Source organism: Ictidomys tridecemlineatus, chromosome 5 (assembly GCF_052094955.1).
Source record: "Ictidomys tridecemlineatus isolate mIctTri1 chromosome 5, mIctTri1.hap1, whole genome shotgun sequence".
Taxonomy (NCBI): domain Eukaryota; kingdom Metazoa; phylum Chordata; class Mammalia; order Rodentia; family Sciuridae; genus Ictidomys; species Ictidomys tridecemlineatus.
The window spans coordinates 98,276,756-98,296,064 of NC_135481.1; the positions used below are offsets into that span (position 1 = coordinate 98,276,756).

At 42.0% G+C, this 19,309-nt stretch overlaps 1 protein-coding gene across 23 annotated transcripts in view; it reads left to right on the top strand.

Moving 5' to 3' along the window:
• The window catches only part of Ttll5 (tubulin tyrosine ligase like 5), a 260,216-nt gene that overhangs the window by 130,094 nt on the left and 110,813 nt on the right, over positions 1 to 19,309 (top strand). For all 23 annotated transcript variants that reach the window (XR_005729960.2, XM_040276119.2, XM_040276121.2 and 20 more), the window contains one exon: positions 15,549 to 15,703. Coding sequence is in view for 22 of the 23 variants with exons in the window: in XM_040276119.2 (XP_040132053.1) it covers positions 15,549 to 15,703 (155 nt within the window). In the remaining variant the exon portion in view is untranslated. The remainder of the gene's footprint in view (positions 1 to 15,548; positions 15,704 to 19,309) is intronic.

The following is a 19,309-nucleotide window of genomic DNA, read 5'->3' on the forward strand; positions in this document are numbered from 1 at the left end:
TTTGGGAGATGGGTATAGAAATTGAAATCATTGGATATTTTTACAAAACTACTTTATTTTGCTTGTAATTTCAACTTCTTATTTTTTTAAAGCATTTAGTGGCATTTCCCATAAAACTTTATTCCTCATGTTTAATTTATTTATTAAGAAGCATTTTAACTTAGCTCTTAAGAGTGTTCAACCTTTGGACTAAGCCATAAAAATGGTCCTTGGTGTGGGATAACTCAGCGTCATTAGGGTGCAGCCATGGAAGCAGATGAACGTGCTTGACAGGTGCTCCCAGACAACAACAAAGCCACCAAGAGGGATTCCTGACCCAGCTTGTGTGGGAGTGGGAAGAAGGCCAGGTAGCCTTTGTAATACTTCAGCTGAACCTTAAAAGGTAAGCAAGTAGGTAGCAGAAGAAGAGAAGGAGCAGTTTCCAGAATAAAACCAGCATGCCTGTGTTTAGTGATGTCGAGGAGACTGGGGAGTCAGCAAGGGTAGCGGGATTGAAGTGCCCAAAAGGCAAGGGCTGACTCGGGGCGCTTCAGAGGCCCCCGTGAAGGAGCTTGGCCTTCTTCTCTTTGATGATGCGGAACCACCAAGAGACAGCTGCTTGCCCTTTAGCTGGATCATTCAAGGTACTTGGGGGGGGGGGTGGGCTAGGAATGAGGCAGTGTGACCTTTTTTACCTCCCTGTGCTCTGGTGAAGCTGGAGACCACAGGCAAAGAGTACTCCCTAAAACAACCCTAAAAATTGTTAATAAAGCCTAGAATACAAAAGAATATCAAACTTTCCCTGCCATATGAGCAGTGGCTACTTAAGAAGTGTTCATGCCAGCATACATACATTTGAAATATGACGAGGTATATGTTCCCAACATATTATTATTCAATAGATATCTTAAGAAATCTGAGCAGAGGGCAATTCAGATTTAATCTTTTCCCTTGGCATGTGAGAGGCTGGCTATCTTGTGGGATGGGATCTTTTGGCAACCTGTGTGTTTATTCCTGAGAGCAGTGTTTTCTCGAAGCATCTGTGCCTGTGGGGGCCATGTAGGGGCCCGTAGGGTGCTGGAGCGTGGCTTCGGTGTGAGGTCTCCCTATCTCTATCTCACTCCATGCGGCAAGAGAGGGCAGCTCTCAGAGCTCCAGCAGACGTGGCCCCTTGTGGTTCATGCTGCTAGAGCGCAGAAGAATGTGGCGAATTAGCCCAGCCTTGCGGTGAGGAGTGGGAGGCAGGGCGTCCGAGGGAGCCCTGGCCCTGTCTGTGCTGGCGAGTGTGAGATTTCAGGACCCAGCTATCATTAGGAGCAGCTCCAGCTCTCCCAGCCTGGAGTTTAATCAAAGGGATAGCAGCAGACCACCCAGGCAGGCCCACTGCACACCCGTGTGCTGTGTCAATCTCTGCTCCCCAGCCAGCCGCGCGCGACGTGGCCAGGCCTCCTGGAAATGTGCTGACAGATACAAGGAGGGAGGAGACACTCTTTGCTCTTCACATTTTTCATTTAGATGGAGAAGGGAACAAAAAACCATTTGGTTTCCTTTCATTTCTTTGCTCTTTCTGGGATACTTTCCTGCCTAGTCTTCGAGCAGGCTGTATCCGAGGTTCGGAACTCACTGGTTCACTGTCATTCACAGAGGAGCTCTCCCCTCATCTCTTCTGTGTCAGCAACTACCATTATAAGGGTCCAAAGTGAGAATCTCAGTTTCGAAATTGCAATTCAGAGGTGAAATTGGGAGAGACAGAGCTAACTCTTAGAAATGGTGCCCAGGGTATAACAAGTGTCAGCCACTGGCCACCAAAACTGGCCTAAGGCCTCCTTGGCGTATCTGGGTATCTGGATATGTATGAACACTACACATTTGTGCTCTGGTTTTGTTGTTCTTTTACTACCATTAGTTGTCTTTTGTTTGTTTTCTTTCTTGGTAGAGAAAATTGAGCTCTTTCAGACCATATACATTACCTGTTCCCATTTCTAGAAAGAAAAAAGGGTACAAAGAAAAAGCAGAAGCTTTTGAGTTGGTGAGATCTTAAACAAGACACTTAGCCTCCCTGGGCCTTGATTTCTTCATCTGTTCAAAAAAAAAAAAAAAAAGTGGGGGGGGGGGCTAATTTTAGTATCAAGAGCAATTCTCCCTCCTGGAGGCTGTGCCTCTCTACCTGGGACCCAGCTCCAATGGGTCCTGTCTCGTTCCCTTGCTCTTTTATGCCTCTTGAGACTTTAATCTCCTATTTCCCTTAGTTCCTTGGGTTACTCCATGACCTGTTACCTGAAAATAACCTTTCTTTTGCTTTTTAAACTCTTCTAACTCTTGTCTTCCCTAAAATAACATGACTTGCTGTCTGTCCTCAGTTTCCCTCTGGCTCCAACCCCCTGCCCCCTCCCCCACTTACTTGTGCAGACTGACTTTATTCCTTAACATTGGTCCAGCTGTCTCAGAGATTGTGGATGACCTTGGAATTGCCAACTTCAGTCACCTGGTTTTAGTCCTCATCTTCCTTTATCACATGGCTCTATTATTGACCACCTCCTTCCTGAAGTGTTCTCTTGAGTTTCTCTACCCTTCCACAGTTTCTCTGAGAACTTATTCCTTTATCAAAGTTCTTCCCCCTGGAAACTAGGTTCCATTTTCAACATTGTTTTAAAAGCCACTGGCATGTAGACCTAAATGTACAGAGAAGATGAGGTGATTGTTGGGCTCTGTGTTTCCTTGCTGTTTGTGACTGTCCCCTTACTCTCTGTGACTGTCCTCCAGCAGAGCTGTGGATTTCAGGCTGTAATTCTTTTTTTTTTTTTTTAAGAGAGAATGTGAGAGAGAGGGAGAGAGACAGAGAGAGAAAATTTTTAATATTTATTTTTTAGTTTTCGGCAGACACAACATCTTTGTGTGTATGTGGTGCTGAGAATCGAACCCGGGCCGCACGCATGCCAGGCGAGCGCGCTACCGCTTGAGCCACATCCCCAGCCCTCAGGCTGTAATTCTAATAATTTTTTTTTATTTTTTCTATCTTTAGTTTCTCCTGAGGTAAAGTCTCTCTTCCTGTGGCTTCATTTGGTACCTTTCAGTAGATTTCTCCCAAATATACTTCTTTTAGTTTGAACTTTTTGCTGAGTGCCAGGTCCAAATTTCCAGCTGCCTACTAGACATTTCCACCTAACTTGTATTGCCAGCATCCAAAATATTTGATGTATTTTGTTTTGAATATACTTTTAGACGTATCTCAAGCCTGTTAGCTGTCCTCCTTTGTTTCTTCTCTGTGTTAGAGGCATTGCAGTTCTCGGGACATGGGTTTGGAGATGCGATTATCAGTGCCTCTTTGTTTCCTCATTCTCTCTGTCCAAGCGGTTGCCAAGACTTGTACATTTTCTTTACAGTATCTCTGCTGTATATCTTCTCTGTTTCACTTTTACATTCACTGCCCTGTTAAAGGCCTTCATTATCTCTCAAATGGACAGCTGCAATTACCTCCTAAATGGTCTCTGGGCCAATCTCCTCCTGTTCACCCTCGTCTTTACTCTGAAGGACTCTTTGTAAATCACCGGTCTGATCACGGTAATCCTCTGCTCCAGAATCTCAGGGGGGCTTCCTGTTGTCTATGATGTGAAGCCCAAGCTATTAAATGTTATTCTAAGCCTTTATTTAGAATCTGGCTCCAGGCTGCTTCTGCTGCCTCTCTCCCTCCTATCACACAGGTTTCTGTGTGGCTCAGCTAGACTTTCTGTTAGTTTCCCTGCCTTAGTTCACACCATCTTCTCATGAAAAACGTTTCCCAGTCACCACGTCTGATGTTCACTTCCACCCAGGCTCAGCATAGAGGCCCTGCACTCACATGCGTGCCGTTTCTCCATCACACTGTGTGTATCAGTATGGCTGATAGTGAACTCCTTGAGGGCAGTGCCCTTTACTACCCCACAATGTGACTAGTAGGTAGCACAGTTGGCTCTCTATATCTGTGAGCTCTGATATTTTTGAAGAATTAAATGAAGAACTCCCTAGCTGGGCCTGGTGGCGCACACCTGTAATCCCAGCAGCTCGGGAGGCTGAGGCAGGAGTATCGAAGGTTCATAGCCAACCTCTGCAAAAGCGAGGTGCTAAGGCAACTCAGTGAGACCCTGTCTCTAAATAAAATACAAAATAGGGCTGAGGATGTGGCTCAATTGTCGAGCGTCCCTGAGTTTAATCCCCAGTACCAAAAACAAAAAAAAGAACCCCTTAATGTCCCAGCCTGAAGTCGTCTTTCTAGTCTGTGTGCTCCTTTAGCCTGTGTTAATCCATAGCCTTTGTGTCAGAGCAAAGAGATAGGTTGCCAAAAAAACACAGAAAATATCTGGAGACAGGATATATGGCATAAGACTTCATTGAGAACTGCTTACAGATAGCACCTCCATCCCTCATAGTGTTTTGCCAGGTAAAATCTCCTCTCCTGCACAGCATTTTTTTCTGACTGGGTAAGTGGTATGTCCTTTCTACCTCAGTTCTGCACCAATCCCCACTGAAAGAGGTGATTTTATGTTAGGCACTGACATCATCAGCATTAGCTTGCTTAGTATTCCAAGGACAAACTGTCCTGACAGAGATGTAAGAAAGTAGCTTTCTACAGATCACACTGAGTCGCTCTGATTCCCAGCATATGCCAGAGAAAGCTATGTTCAAGACAGTATATATCTGGACATTTTGACCCAGACCCACTTTCATAGTTCCCTTAACTTGGCTAGATTTTTAGGAATGGAAAAGGTTATTCAAGGATATGATGTTTTATTGTCCCCCTTTTCTTTAAGAATGACACACCTTTGTTAGTCACTCTCTGTAACAGGTCTGTTAGTGGTTTTGAATCTCTTCTTTCTTGTTTGGCTTTAAACCACATGGTGGCAGTTCTTTCTAACCTAACACCTTGCCTTCACCTGGTAGACATTCATTGCATGCTTGCTAAATGGAAAAGAATTTCTCTTCTGCTTTTTATCAACTTTTACATTGTCTTTTAAAACTATTGCTTTCCGTTTTTTTTTCCATTGATAATACCACCCCTGCCCTTTGTGCTAATGCAGCTGATATTAATCAGACACCTACTTTGTATTAGTCGTGAACTTGGGACTTTCCCTGCATTATCTCTTTAGCCCCATGAGAAAAGTACTTTTTTTTTCTTTCTCAACTTATGAAGATGAAGAAATAGAAGCTGGCAGCAATAGTGACTCTCCTAAGGTCAGACAAATGGCAAGAGACTATACAAGACTCAAAGTCAGGTCTGTCTGACAGCATGTCTTTTACTTCAGTGTTTTCCTGCCTTTTTCTCTTTTTGATTCAAGAGTTAAACCTCTCATTAGACTAAAATGACCGAGTGTAATGCTGTCGGCCTGCTGCTTCCTGTGACATTGCTGCAGAGCTGTGGCCACGCCAGTGCTTGAGCCTGTACAGAGACTGGGAATGGAACTTCCTCTCGGTTTTCATGACTGCCCACCCTGAAGCAGGTTGAGAAACGTGGGGCTCTGCCTAGATTATCAGTTGTGTATTTGTGTGAACTTCTTATCATTCCTTATCAGATTATTTAATGGGATAGTCAACTAATTCTTTTGAGCAGGCAAAAATCCACCTTTGTTAATCACCAGAGAAGCAATAAGTGTGGATCTACTTATCCTGGAGGCAGCAGCCCACATCAACTCACAAAATCTGAAAGAGACTTGACCATTTTATCAGGTTCCCATCCCAGGAAAGTCTTTGGAAAAATCTTAATCTGGAACTCTTACTGGATTTTAGAGCACTAAACGTGTTTATGTGTATGTGTATTCTGTAAGTGATGAAGTGGAGAGGGAAGCTATGCTGTGAGTTTGGTGCTAATATGTTGGTGGTGCTGGAGATTCCCTGCTTTTTCCTAACCCCTTTTAAAATACAATTAACATCGTAACCCTTATCTCATGGTTATGGGAGTGTAAATTTGATGTTCATTTTATTAGCACACAGGAATTCAAAAAGGAATTGAAACTGTCTTAAAACATGTTTATTGGTTGTTGTGGCTAGTGACTTCATAAATGCTCTTGAAGTGCCCTTGCAGGAGTATTTAAAGTGTAACTGTTTAAGGATGGTTTTTCTCATATCATTGATTAAGTATATTCTCCAGTGATGGAAATCTTACACTAAGGGCCAACATGGAACTTTGAGTTTTCCATTTCCTTGAAAATGAGTGAATAGAGAGCAGTGTTTCCCATTCAAGGGCTTCCCCTTTGCTCTGGGGACACACACTGAAACAAGTCAGGAAAGCAGCCACTGCATTTCCCCTTTCTCGGTCACTGACTGGTGGAACGAAAGCTTTCATGGCATATTCAGTTGATCCAGTCATGTTCTGCTGAGCCTTTATATAAACACTGCAGAGAACATTATTCTCAAATGATATGACATGCTTCTGAAAATAATGTGAATATAGAATCAGACAAATTTTTATTAGTCCAAGTATTCCCTTTAAGAATCTAATTAAAGCTGCATTCTTCCTCCTGAAAAAAATGTGCAAACTTAGAAATTTGTATTCAGTTTGAAAGAGTTTATTGACACCCCCTCCCCCCAGGTTCCCTCTTGGTGCCCCAAGTTTAAAACCCCCAGAATCTTTTAGGTAATATATGGCCATAAATAGCAACAAATTAGTCTGGACCCAATCTGTAATTATCTTTGCCTCACACTTTTTTATATATTTCAGTGGTGTCCCTATTAGGCTGTAATCTCCATAAAGACGAGGATTATTTTTATTGTTCTTCCTTACTACTTGAAAGGATGCCAAGACCAGAGTTGGTGTCTGAAAAATATTTCCTTTAATTCGTGAAATAATCTTGTAAAACACGTCTTTATATCTCCTTGGACAAGAAACCTAAAATTTTTCTATGTAAGCTTGTAATTCTAGGTACTTGGGAGGCTGAATCAGGAGTATTCCAAGTTCAGGGCCAGCCTCAGCAACTTAGTAAAGCTCTGTATAGCTCAGTGGTAGAGCACCCTTGTGTTCCTGTCCCCCCTCCCCCCAAAAGAGAAAGATATCTTAAGATTTTATGGACCATGTTTTGATGAGGAAATTGAGCTACAAGAAGGTTAAAAGCTGCACTGGAAAAGCCATGTCATCGAATGTCCCTATGTTAAGCCATTAACTAAATCTTTGACGTTGAATTTTCATTTCCATTTTGATAAATAAGATGAATGAAATTTGAACTTCATTTGAGTGAATCACAATGGTTTGCTAGGCTGTTGCAGTTTCAGGGCCATGAAGACACAGATATAGTATACATATTGGACAGACATGGGACAAAATCTGTATGTCATAGCTATTATTTCACTCATTCGAGAACTTTGCCCAGGACTTTAAGACCAGGCAGAAATCATCTCTAAAATTATGCCAGACACTAGCAAGAGCAACACTTACCCCTCACTCTAGTCACTGATTATTTTATTTCCTTTAATTTCAAAGCTGTGTCTCCTTTGTGGTCTGTGCAGAAAGAGGTAATTTGGAACCTCTAATTTCCTTGCTAGCCTTCCAGTGACATTAACCACTTTTCTGCTCACTGTGAAACTGTGAGCTAACTGCAGAAAGGGTGTGTGTTTGGGAGTAGAAGGATCCTTGCCAAGATGCTTTGCTGGAATATCTTGGGGCAAGACCCACTCATTTAGCCCTCTGTATCTGTGGGTTCTGCATTCTTGGTTTCAACCAACTAGAGTTCGAAAATATTTGGAAAAAAACTAATCTGTACTGAACATGTACACACAGTTTTTCTTGTCATTATTCCTTAAACAATACAGCATAACAACTATGTTCATGGCATTGACATTGTATAAGGTATTATAGGATCTAAAGATAATTTAAAGTATACAGGAGATTGTGCACAAATTATACATAGATATTTCACCTTCCCCCCCCCCCCGCCCCCGGCTCTGGGGATTTAACTCAGGGCCTCACACACACAAGGCCTGTAGGCAAGGGCTGTAGCACTGAGTGGTCACCCCAACATTCATCATTTTTATATAAGGGACTTGAGCATACTCAGATTTTGATATCTGGGGTCCTATAACCAATCCCATGTGGATACTAAAGGAATGTAAGTGAATTTGTGCCTACTGGGCCAAGTTCTTGAGATAGACACAGTGAATAAGTTACAGTCCCCAATCATAAAGCATCTTATGGTTTGTGAGGTGAGATTTAAAAAAAATAAATGAATTGGCAATTACAATACAGAACATGGCACACACCATCTTTTTTCCCCTTATACAATGTTTTTTTTATTGATTTTTTTTTTAATGACAGCGCACACACCATCTTCAGCCTTATCACTGTGCTGTTGAAGAAATTTAATGGATGATGTTGTTCCCAGTGGAGGGAGATCCTTTATGAGGAATAAATTTGACATTAGGATATGTAAAAGTGTAATATGAGGGCTGGAAGCTTCTGCTTTTTCTGTTTCTAGGTGGGGACTAACCTCTGCGTCTCCTGGCGCAGCTATTTATATGTTTGTCTCTTGTGTTTTTCCCAAGCAGCAATGCTAAGCCTTGGTACTGTGTTAACTGCAGAGTCCTGGTCAGAGGAGGATTTTTGCCTCTACATTTGTAGGCAGACCATACCAAGAGAAGTGTGGAACAGTTGTCTGATGGGTGTGGAGTGTCTGTCCTTAAGGAACTGACAGCACGAAAGATGGAGCCTGCATACACAGAGGCAGGTGTGGCTTAGGCTCCCTGCTGGAGGACTTGAGGCCTCATATTGGACACATTATTTTTTTCATTAACCTATGTTATTTTTTCAACCTCTACTAAAAACCTCACCACCTCAAAATATCACTTTTTTGGATTTGTTTTTCCTTGGTGGAGCTTGAAAGTTATTAGACACATAGCTGTTAAACACTGATCCAGAGAGAACTGTGGCTAGAATCCAGAATCACTACCTTGAGGTTCAAGAGGAGATGCCCACAGAGAATCTTCTGGGCTGGGGGGAGGGGGGGGGGATTTCTCTAAATTACTATAAGGTTTTTGGCTCCATACTCCAGTATCATCACTAGCTTTGGTGACTTGGGCTACAAAGTTTATGATCTGACATCTTCCTTTCCCATCAGGCCTAAAGCCACATCTGATTGTCCTCCTGCCACTGCCCCCCCCCACTCATCCTTTAATCTTGATTCTTAAACCATCTTACTGTTAAAGAAAGGCAAGGGAAGATCAATCTAAGGAAAAACACATTTTCCCATTTGCCCCTACACCAAAACTGGCATCAGCTGCCCACATTTTGACCTTCACTTTTTGAAAAGCAGGCAGCCCCATATTGCCTTACCAGCTACATGCGAAGATATAATCCAAAAGAGGGCAGATCTGAAAAGAAAACCGTGAATGTGTGAACTCAAGAGTTTTTACCATCAGATTACAGACCCGGATCTGCAGTTCTGGGGCCTCAGCTCTCTCCTTTAGCTTGGTCGGGAAGGGAGAGGAGATCAGCAAGAGGTGCCCTGTGTCTCAGCCTTGTCCTCACTCACCTGGCTGTTGTGACTCTGCTGACCTCAGCCTCTTCCAGCTCATCCCAGCTAACAGCACTGGTGCTCCCTACCTTGACCACAGTTCCTGTCTGGCCCTGTTCTGTATTAGCCTTCCATTTCTCAACCTTCCTGCTTATCTGTCTCTGAATTCCTCCTTTTCTTCTCCCTATCCTTTTAGGCCTAGTGAAAAGGCCTTCTTTCATTTCCTCAGCACTGCTACTTTCTGGAAATGTTAAATATTGCTTTTTGTCTTAGGGTTTATACCGCCTACTAGATTATAAATTTCTACGTGGCTTGAGGGTGGAGGCCACATTTTTATCTGTATACACCTTAGGACTTCACTGAAGGCCTTGCCTATGGTAGGCAATATAGTAATTCTTTATTTAATTATCTTTGCATTTGAGCTTCTTTTGAGCATTTGGGACTGCAGCATTTGTGGAGCATGAAACTTCAGTGAGGGTGATTTAGTTGGGCCTGTCCCTGGCCCTTCTTTGAATATCAAAGGTTATCCATCTGGTGGATGAGGGTATATTCTGGGAATCCATCAGGGGCAATGCCATGATATTTTAATTATAACGCTGGCAGCAGTGCTACTTTTAGCAAACAGCAGTAACAAGCAGTAACACTTGGGCGGGCCAGGTACCGGAAATTGGCCTCCTTCTCTGTTTCTCCTACCCCCTTTCAATCCATCACCTGTATTTATTCCTGCTATAATTTAAACACCTGTCTAGATGGAATGCATGCAATGTGTCCCTACCCCACACATTTAGATATTTGCTCACCTGCCTTATTCAGAAAGCTGCCTCTAAAATAAACAGTGTTCTGGTACTAAAAGAAAAAATGCAGTGAGGTCACCGTGGCAATGGACATGAGGCAGGGAAGGGGAGTGGAACATCTGGATAAGCTGCTCCAGGAGAGTGGGAGCAGAGCAAGAGGAGGAGAGCCAGGAAGAGACATCTGTCAAGCAGGCCCGAGGCTTAGGAGGAGGTAGGCCCCGGTGGCCAGCTTTCCCACGGGCAGTCATTCATGCAGCACACCAGCCCAGGGAAGGCTCGGGCGGAGGCTTAGGGAAATGAGCACATTGTTTTTAGGCTTAAATATCTTTTATTTATTTTTTTAATAGTCACCATTTCTCATGGCAGCATAATAAGCAGTCTTAGAATTTTCTGAAGTTTGTTCTAAAACTGTTCATCCACTTTTGCATTCTAGACATATTTAATGACTACTCCTTTTAAAGTTTAAGCATCTGAACAAAGTTGAGAAATAGTTCCTGATGGAACAATTTTCTCACCCCGGTTCCCTTTGTTGTTTTACATCTTGGTCCTCACCCTATCAAAGGCATGTCTGCTATTTGTTGAAAGATCCCTTGGGGTTTATAGAGGACAGGAAGCAGTGAACGGTTCCTCCTTCCTGTTTTCTCCTTTTATTTTCTACCACCTTGTAATAGGGAGTAGTAGAAAATGACTGCTTTGCAAGGCAGTGAATTACCTGTGGATCTTGTTAAGTGTGGATTGTGGTTCACTGAGACTGGGCTGAGATTCTGCATTTTGAACAAGTTCCCAGTAAAGCAGATGCTGCTGGTCTACAGACTGAAACTATAAGTAGCAAGGCTCAATGGTACCAGGCAGTGGGCGTGATACAGTCGTCAGAACTACAAGATTGAGAGGTCGTGCATTAGGAAAACCAGGAGTTGAACCTGAGGACTGACACATTTGTTGTTGAAGTTATTTTATAGCTCAATCTCAGTTTCCTGGGCTAGCTGTCTTAAAAATTAATTCAGTATGCATATAATTGGCTTAGAGTAATGCCTGCAACAAAGTATTTGCTAAATTTAGCTATTGTTAGTGATAATATGATTTTGTTACTATTACTGTTATTGTAGTAGAATCTGAAAAGTATTATTGTTGCATAAACATTGACCATGGTAGAATATCTTAAAGCTCCAAATGCAGATTTATAAGGTTCTTTTATGTGTGTGCTGCACTTTGCACATAAAGAAGTCTATCCATTATCAACTGGGCATGGTCTTTTGAATAAAAATGACTTTTAAACTGTCCTTTGTCTTCCAGGCCCTATTATGATCAATGACACAAATTTATGACTGTTCGTATGAATTTCATTTGCCAGCCTAAATTTAATAGGCTAAATTCTAGTTATTAGCCCAGAGAAGCCAACAGATCCCATAGCTATGACCTCCATGTTAATAGCCTAATACTACTAACAAAAATGATGAGCCACTGATTTTGCAAGTGTCGCAGTCTTTTTATGTGCTATAAGGCTGTCCTTTAAAAAAAAAAAAAATCCTATACCAGTGAAAATTTTGGGAGGGGGAGGGTACCAAGAATTGAACCCAGGGGCACTTAACCACTGAGCCACATCCTCAGCCTTTTTAATATTTTATTTAGAAACAGCATCTCCCTGAGTTGCTTTAGGACCTCACTAATTGCTCAGACTGGCTGTGAACTCAAAATCTTCCTGCCTCAGCCTCCTGAGCCTCTGGGATTGCTGGCATGTGCCCCTGCACTCAGCAGCAATGAAATTTTGATTATTATTGCATATCAAGTACCTCTAAGTGCTATCTATCACTTTCTTTTCATCTGATCAAAGCTGGTTTTATATAATATTACCTGGAGAAATGTAGATGACAGAGAAGCAGACACAGCCTAGACACCCTTATCTATCCATCCTCTGTCCTGTTAGAGAAGGAACCTCCAAGTGTGAACCCTAACATGCTGTAGAGTTTTAGGTTTGACGCAATGTTGGGAAGTTTGCCTTTTGACTTTAGGCCTTCACTGGGTAAGACAGGATGATTTTAGGGCCAAAATTAATGCTTGACTCCATTTTAGTTCCGTGATTCCTGCCCAATCTGGAATAGACTGGGAAATTGGAAGGAAGGATCAGAGGTTTCCTTAGTTTAATCTAGAGATAATTTCAGTGAAGTAAAGTTTAGCCAGGTATATACCTGTACCCATAAGATTTATCCAGATCTTGGTCAAGGTTCTGGAGGTTTATAGTCTAATAAAATAAATTTAAAACTTCAAGGTAAAGCTGAGAATCGAGTTTCTCAGCCACACTTGAGGTGTGTATTAGGAACATGTGGCTAGTTACTGCAGGATTGGACAGTGCAGATTACAGAAAATTTTTATTATCAGAAAACCTTCTGTTATATGACGCTCTCCTAAACTTAAAGAACTGCATAAAGAAAGCATATATACACACAGTAGAATATCACTCAGCCATAAAGAAGAATGACTTTACAGCATTTGCCATAAATGGGTGAATCTGGAGATTATCAAGTTAAATGAAATAAGCCAATCCCCAAAAACTAACGAATGTTTTCTCTGATATGTGGAAGCTAACTTACAACAAGGGAGAGGTTTAGAAATTAACTGAATTTGACAAAGGGGAATGAAGGGAAGGTAGAAGATGGGAAAAGGAAAGACAATGAAATGAATCTGACATACTTTCCTATGTACATATATGAATATACCACAGTGAATCTTACCATGTACACACCCATAAGAAATTAATTTTTAAAATATATGTAAATGGCAGAAAGAAGGAACTTCACGGGTGGGGAGAGGGAAGGGGAAGAAGAGGTACTGGGATCTGAATTGAAACGAGATATATTTCATGCTTGTATAATAATGTCAAAATGGATTCTACTGCCAATAAAAAAAAAAAAAGATTCTGAAGCCACATTGAAGGCAGCCCTGAATTGCAGAAGGAAGGCAGAGCTGGTGTGAGAGCTGGTGTATGTGGTAGTATCTTCTCTAGACAGACCATAGGGCTAAGAATAGAGAGGTGGGTTGTTAACCACTTAGTACAGAAAGGGGGGGGGTTGTATTGATTTTTTTTTTAAAGCATAAATAATATATAGAGGGCTGGGGATGTGGCTCAAACGGTAGTGTGCTCGTTGCCTCCAGGGTCCAGGAAGAAAAACGATATACTTCAAAGGAAAACTGGGGACTAGGGAAGAGGTACTACTGTGATTTGTGACTATCTTCTTGTCCTTTAGTCACCCTGTGCCTTGCTTCTGCACCTGATACCTGCAGAAAGCAGGTCAGAATGCCAAGGGATTGGCTGAGGAGGCTTCTTCTAAAGCCTGGTCTACTCTAGAGGGTGCAGCAGCCAGAGGGTCCCACACCCAGCCTCCACAGATGCTCCTGACCTGCAGAGAACAGCTTTCTGTCCAGGAAAATTATTTTGAGTTTTTGGTGTGAAGACACAGTCCTGGACTTGTTTCACTTACCAACTTCTCTAGCTAGGAACGAAGCACTGTGCTGTTACTAAAAATGACTTTTCTTCAGAATTTTCAGGTCATTAACAAAATCTAGAATTCTTTTCATTTGTAAATGTCAAAATTATTACTTAGGACATTTTATAGGAGTACATTTTGCTTGGAATTTAAATCTAGATCATTCTTCTCTGAGTTTCTGTCAAAACCCCTGCAGCATCCTCCACTAATCTGACTTTGAAATGCTTTTCACAACCAACCTTTCTTCTCTGATTCCACTACCACTGCCCAGGTTTTAAGCTTATCTCCTCACATATGAATTTGTCATAATAACTAAAAAGAATGTTCTCAGGCTGGGGTTGTGCCTCAGTGGGAGAGCACTTGCCTAGCATGTGTGAGACACTAGGTTCGATTCCCAGCACCACCTTAAAAATAAGTAAGAATGTTCTGGATTATAAAAGCAATAAATGCCCACTATAGAAAATTTGGATAATATAGGTAAATTATGAGAAAGAAAATAAGTTACTAATATGAGATAAATGCTGTGTATTCTGAGTTTTTATTTCCAGTCTTTTTAGAAGTGTGTATCCTTGTGTGTGTGTTTATGATTAAGGAAGTTTGCACCTATGGTATACAGTTTTGTGTTGTGGTTTTTACTATCACAATTTTTTTTGAGTTATCAGCATGTTCCTGTATAATTATTTTTCAAAAAATGTTAATGAATAAATAATACCCTTTTACATGGAAAGAGAAAACCTATTTGACAATATTGTTGGCTATTTAGATCTCCTTTTCAACATTAAAAGTTTTGCCATATCTGTTCACTGTGGTGAGTAAGAACACAGGCCTGGAGCTCCAAAGACCATACCATGCTCAGATTCTGCTCCTCACACCCATTCTCAGGTCTCATGCAATCCTAAACCTCAGTTTTCTTCTGTGTAAAATGAGGGTTATAATAGTACTTTTTACCACACTTGAGTTGATTTATGAGATATGTGTGATGTACTCATTTACGCAGAAGTTGACTCATAGTAAATTCTAATATTGATTGCTTTTTTAACACTCACTGTCATTAATCATCAGCATTTTTTTCTTATAACTCCTAAGAGCTAGATTATGGTGTCCAAGTATACACGTATTGTACTTTAGTAATATATTGCAAAATTGATTCCTAGAAAAATTCTATCAATTTATAATTACACAATACCTGATTTCACCCTTTGTCATTATTGTGTATGTCTTTTTTATTACTGTTTAGCAATGTGACACACAAAAATTGTACTTTTAACTTACTGTATCTTTCTAATTTGTATTTTTTTTGTATGATTTACATTTAGCAATGCAAATTAGTTTTAAAATGTTTAATTGGCCAATCACTTATGCAAATTATGTTTTCACAAATTATTTATGGAAGTCAATGCCCATTTTTATTGACACTTCAATTTTTTATAAATCACTGAGTTCTTTGTTTATTATGATAATAATCATTATTTATAAATAAAGTCTGTTAAGCATTTGCAACTTTCAGATGAGGAAACAAGGGCCAGAGTAAATAAATGCCCAGTCATCCTTGTTGTTTTTATTACTTAGCTTAGTTTTTTGCAGCACCTAGCACAGACCAGTGTCTTGCACATAGTAGGAGCAGAATAAGCCCATGTGCACTTATAAGGGCAGTCGCCATCCTTGCCTTTGTTCTTTGAGCACAGAAGCCACCTTCTCCTGTGTGCCTTTGTCACAGCCACTGCTTCAGCTCAGATGAATCAGCATCTCTTAGACTTGATTGTTCTGATGTATTTTTCATGACACTTTTAATCAGGTTATTTTCTTCACTTCATTTCTAGGTAACAAACCTGAATTTGGCAAGTGGTGTCATAAACAGAAGCAGTGCTTCAACTCCCCCCAGCCTCCGACCTGTCCTCAGTCCTACTGGTCCAACATGGTCCATACAGTCAGACCCCCACGCTACAGAGAACCACTCCAGTCCTCCTGGAAGCAGGTACGTGAAGGACCCTGGAGGTAGCGTTGAGTTGCATGGGAGGGGCTGTGTCCCAAGCAATCAGGCCCTTCCCACTCTAAGCTCTAGTAAGGTGGATGCTCATTTTATTTGTAAGACAACTTTCAAGAAAATCAAATGGAAAGGAAATTTCTGATGCAGTTAAGAAAATCACTTCTGGATGGATGCTATAGTTAATCCTTACTTCCAGTCAACATCTTCATGTTCTGAATTTTGGCATTTTATCCTTGCCTCCTGGAATTTTCTGTTTGTTTTTATGATACTGGGGATTGAACACAGAGACTCTCTGTCACTGAGCCACATCTCCATTGTGTTTCAGTGACTTTGAACTCTTTTTTTTTTTTCCCCCCTTTGGAGGACATATTTGTTTTTTATGTTTTCATATAGGTTATATAATTAAACTCAAAACAGGTTCTTGATCCCATTTGGGAGGTGGGAAGGAAATAGTCTGTTATGTAGAGAGAAGTAGCAATTTGTGAAATACAAATAGATTCTGGCCATAAGACAAACAACTTCTGAATTAAAAAAAAATCACTGTATTAAATTCTGGTCTCATTCTAATATTTTAAGTACCTGTATAAAAAAAAAATCTAAGAAATGAGTTCTCACTGCATCTTCCTTTAGTGGATTAAATTGCATCAGTCCCTGAGTCTAATGAGCTGGAGAGAAATGTGACCAGTGATGTCTCTGGCCATGGAGATTTTGTTCCCTCTAAATAAAAAAGCTCTACCCCAGGTGTCCAAGTGAGTCCTCACCCTGTGCCGGCCTCTCTCTCTTCTTTGCTGCTTTGCTCTGAGCTTAGGAGTGGGGGGACCAAAGACCTGGGCATGGAGGAAATACTTGATTATTATTCAAATATCACTTGGTATCAGAATTAACTTCTTAAGGAGCTGATTTGGGACCAGAAACTCTGCCTGGGAAGCAGCATAAACACAAGCACATTGTATCTCACCCTGGGACGATGGCTCTCAGAGCCACCGTCATTGTGGTCAATGTGCAAAGAGCCATCTCAGTTGAGAATTTTCATGCAGAGTTGGAGACCAAGGGGCACAACTGTTTGGGACTTTCTCTATACAGTTCTTTTCACAAGAGAATTCTTATTTGGTGATTTATAATCTTCTGAGTAACCACATTCCTTGAAATACAAGTTATAAAAAAGTTATATTTATTCCATAGAGTTTTATTTTCTATATAAATGTTTCCAAATATTCCATTTTCCTGTGAAACTCAGAGCCTGTTCCTATGGAGAACACTTTCATTACAATCTTGAATATTCTGTTTGACAAGGCTATAAGGCATTTTCCATACTGTAAATAGAACGTCAAAAGTCCACATTTTGGAGAAGAAGAGTTTTAACACTTTTTATACTTGTAGATAGAATGAGGGGATAACAAAAATTATGGCTGGGTGGAGAGCTTTCTTGGAAGCACCTGCTTTTGGTGAGATGCAGTATGGTGGGATCTGTGGAGGTCGGCTGGGACCTACAGCAGCACCAGGAGTGACTTTCTCCCAGCCAGAGTGCTCCCTGGGCTGCGGTGGAGTGGCGCACTATCCGGTTTACATCAGAACCGTTGCAGCTAAAACGCAACCCCAAGAAATCCCTTGGTGCTTCCTTTTTGACTTAGTTGTACCCACAACAGCCCTTTCTTTGCCTCCAGCCAGTGATGAGGTCCCTGTCGGGTCCCCCATAGCCCTGGGGAATCTTCCACTGCCCCCAGGTGACCTCTGCTTGCCAGGACAGCTGGAGGCTCAGCTTGGGAGTTTTAGTTCCAACAGCCCCAAGTGAGTCCTTAGTCCTTCCAGAGCTCGAGGGGCTGCGGGCCCTGGCCAGGGACACCACACAGGGCTCCTTCTGATTTCCATTCTTACCTGGTAAGTCCCTCTTTTGTGGATATTTATTTAGTCTCTTATTGTTTCTCCTTTGTAGTGAGGGTGACTAAGTTTGGTGAATATGGGACTCACAGCTTAGAGATGTGAGTTTTATTACTGGTTTTGACACTAAGTGACCCTAAGCTATTCATTGAATCTTTTTATTGGGTAGGCATACTTACATGTAAACTGGCCTATTTTGAGAGCTTTTAGATCACTCTTAAAGCACTTTGATCTCCCTGAAATGGGGGCTAGGTAAATAAAAGGTACTCTTACTAGTTTTTCTACAAATGCAGCAGTGAATTCCAGTGCTGATAAACTCTGCTAACTCACTCAACTCCAGGCTGCCTGTGAAGTGTAATGCAAAGTTTCAAGAAGCCCGCTGCTGGCTGTACTTTTCATCTCTCCGTCTCGGAGAATTCAGTGACTTGGTAGCCACAGGAATGAAAACTGGTGACTCACGAGAACTCTGCAAATAGTGTTATTTTTCATTTCCCCATGGTGTTGCCATTGTTCTCAATTTTATGGATCACACAAGTTTTCACCAGACAAACCTTGTTCTTCCCCCGCTGTTGGAAACCACCCCAAATGTAGCCTCAGGGCTGTCGTCTCCCATTGGGTCAGTGTGAGCTCAACCCAGCTCCTCAAATCCCCTGGTTCCTTTGGTCTGTCTGGAGTCCCTGTTCAGGCTTTGTTGTGGGAGAGGAAGGCAAAGAGCCCACAACTTGCCCAGACAGTCTGAGGCCTGGCCACGCAGCCTGCAGTTCCCTAGACACTCGGGAGTTGGGCTTGGCCAGCCATTCCTCTGTTGTTACTTTCAGAGGTAATAAGTGAGATTAATTGCAGGCCATTCTCCAGAAGAGAGAGGAGTTAGGGCCAAATGCAGTCACATGCTTAGAAGCCTGAGGTGTGCCTCCAAGCAAGGCCAGCTTAGAATTATACAGCAGGGACTCCAGGATGCAGGTACCACACGTTTATGACCTCTTTTTTTCTTTAAGCCATGTTTCCGGTCTCTGGATTCTGATACCTGGGTATTTCAGCTTTTCTTTAGCCAATGAGAAAAGTTGGATTCTTCGAGCTGCCTTTTAATTATCCGTTTTCTGGGCACATGGGGAGTCATTAGGAGCTGAGAACTGAGGTGCGCGGCATCCCCTCATTCCTGCCAGCCTCCCATGGAATGGGGCCTCGCCAGGGAGGAGAGTTTTCTAGGTGAGGAGCCCTCCGTGGGTTCAGAGTGCATTTTTCTTTGTGAGACCTGGAAGGGTTACTGTGAAGTCTTGGCTGCTGCTTGGAATGATTTGGGAAGGACAGGGCCTCAGACAGCTTGGCAGGAACCTGAGGCCCTGCTTTTTCCAGCCCAGCCCTTCCTTGTGGATGGAGCTGTCAGGGAATCCCACGAACGTCTGGCTTCGGCCCCTTTGTATGTTCTTCAGCATTTGTCACTGGGTTATTTTTATCCATCTCTGGCTTTTTCACACACACATCCTGGGGATTTGTCTGTTCCTCGATATTAAAGGTGGGGGAAGTTGACAAAAGAGCGCAGCCACAAGTTGGTTCCTGCTTTTTGTCATAGGGCAGGGCTCTGTGGGCATGGCTGCCAGCCTGGCCAGCTCCCACTCTCCAGTGAACATCTGTGTGTCAGAATTTTGAATTCTATGGAAGAATGGGGCCCTTTTTGATGTTACCCTGTCCTTCTACTCTTTAGTAGTTGATCAAAGA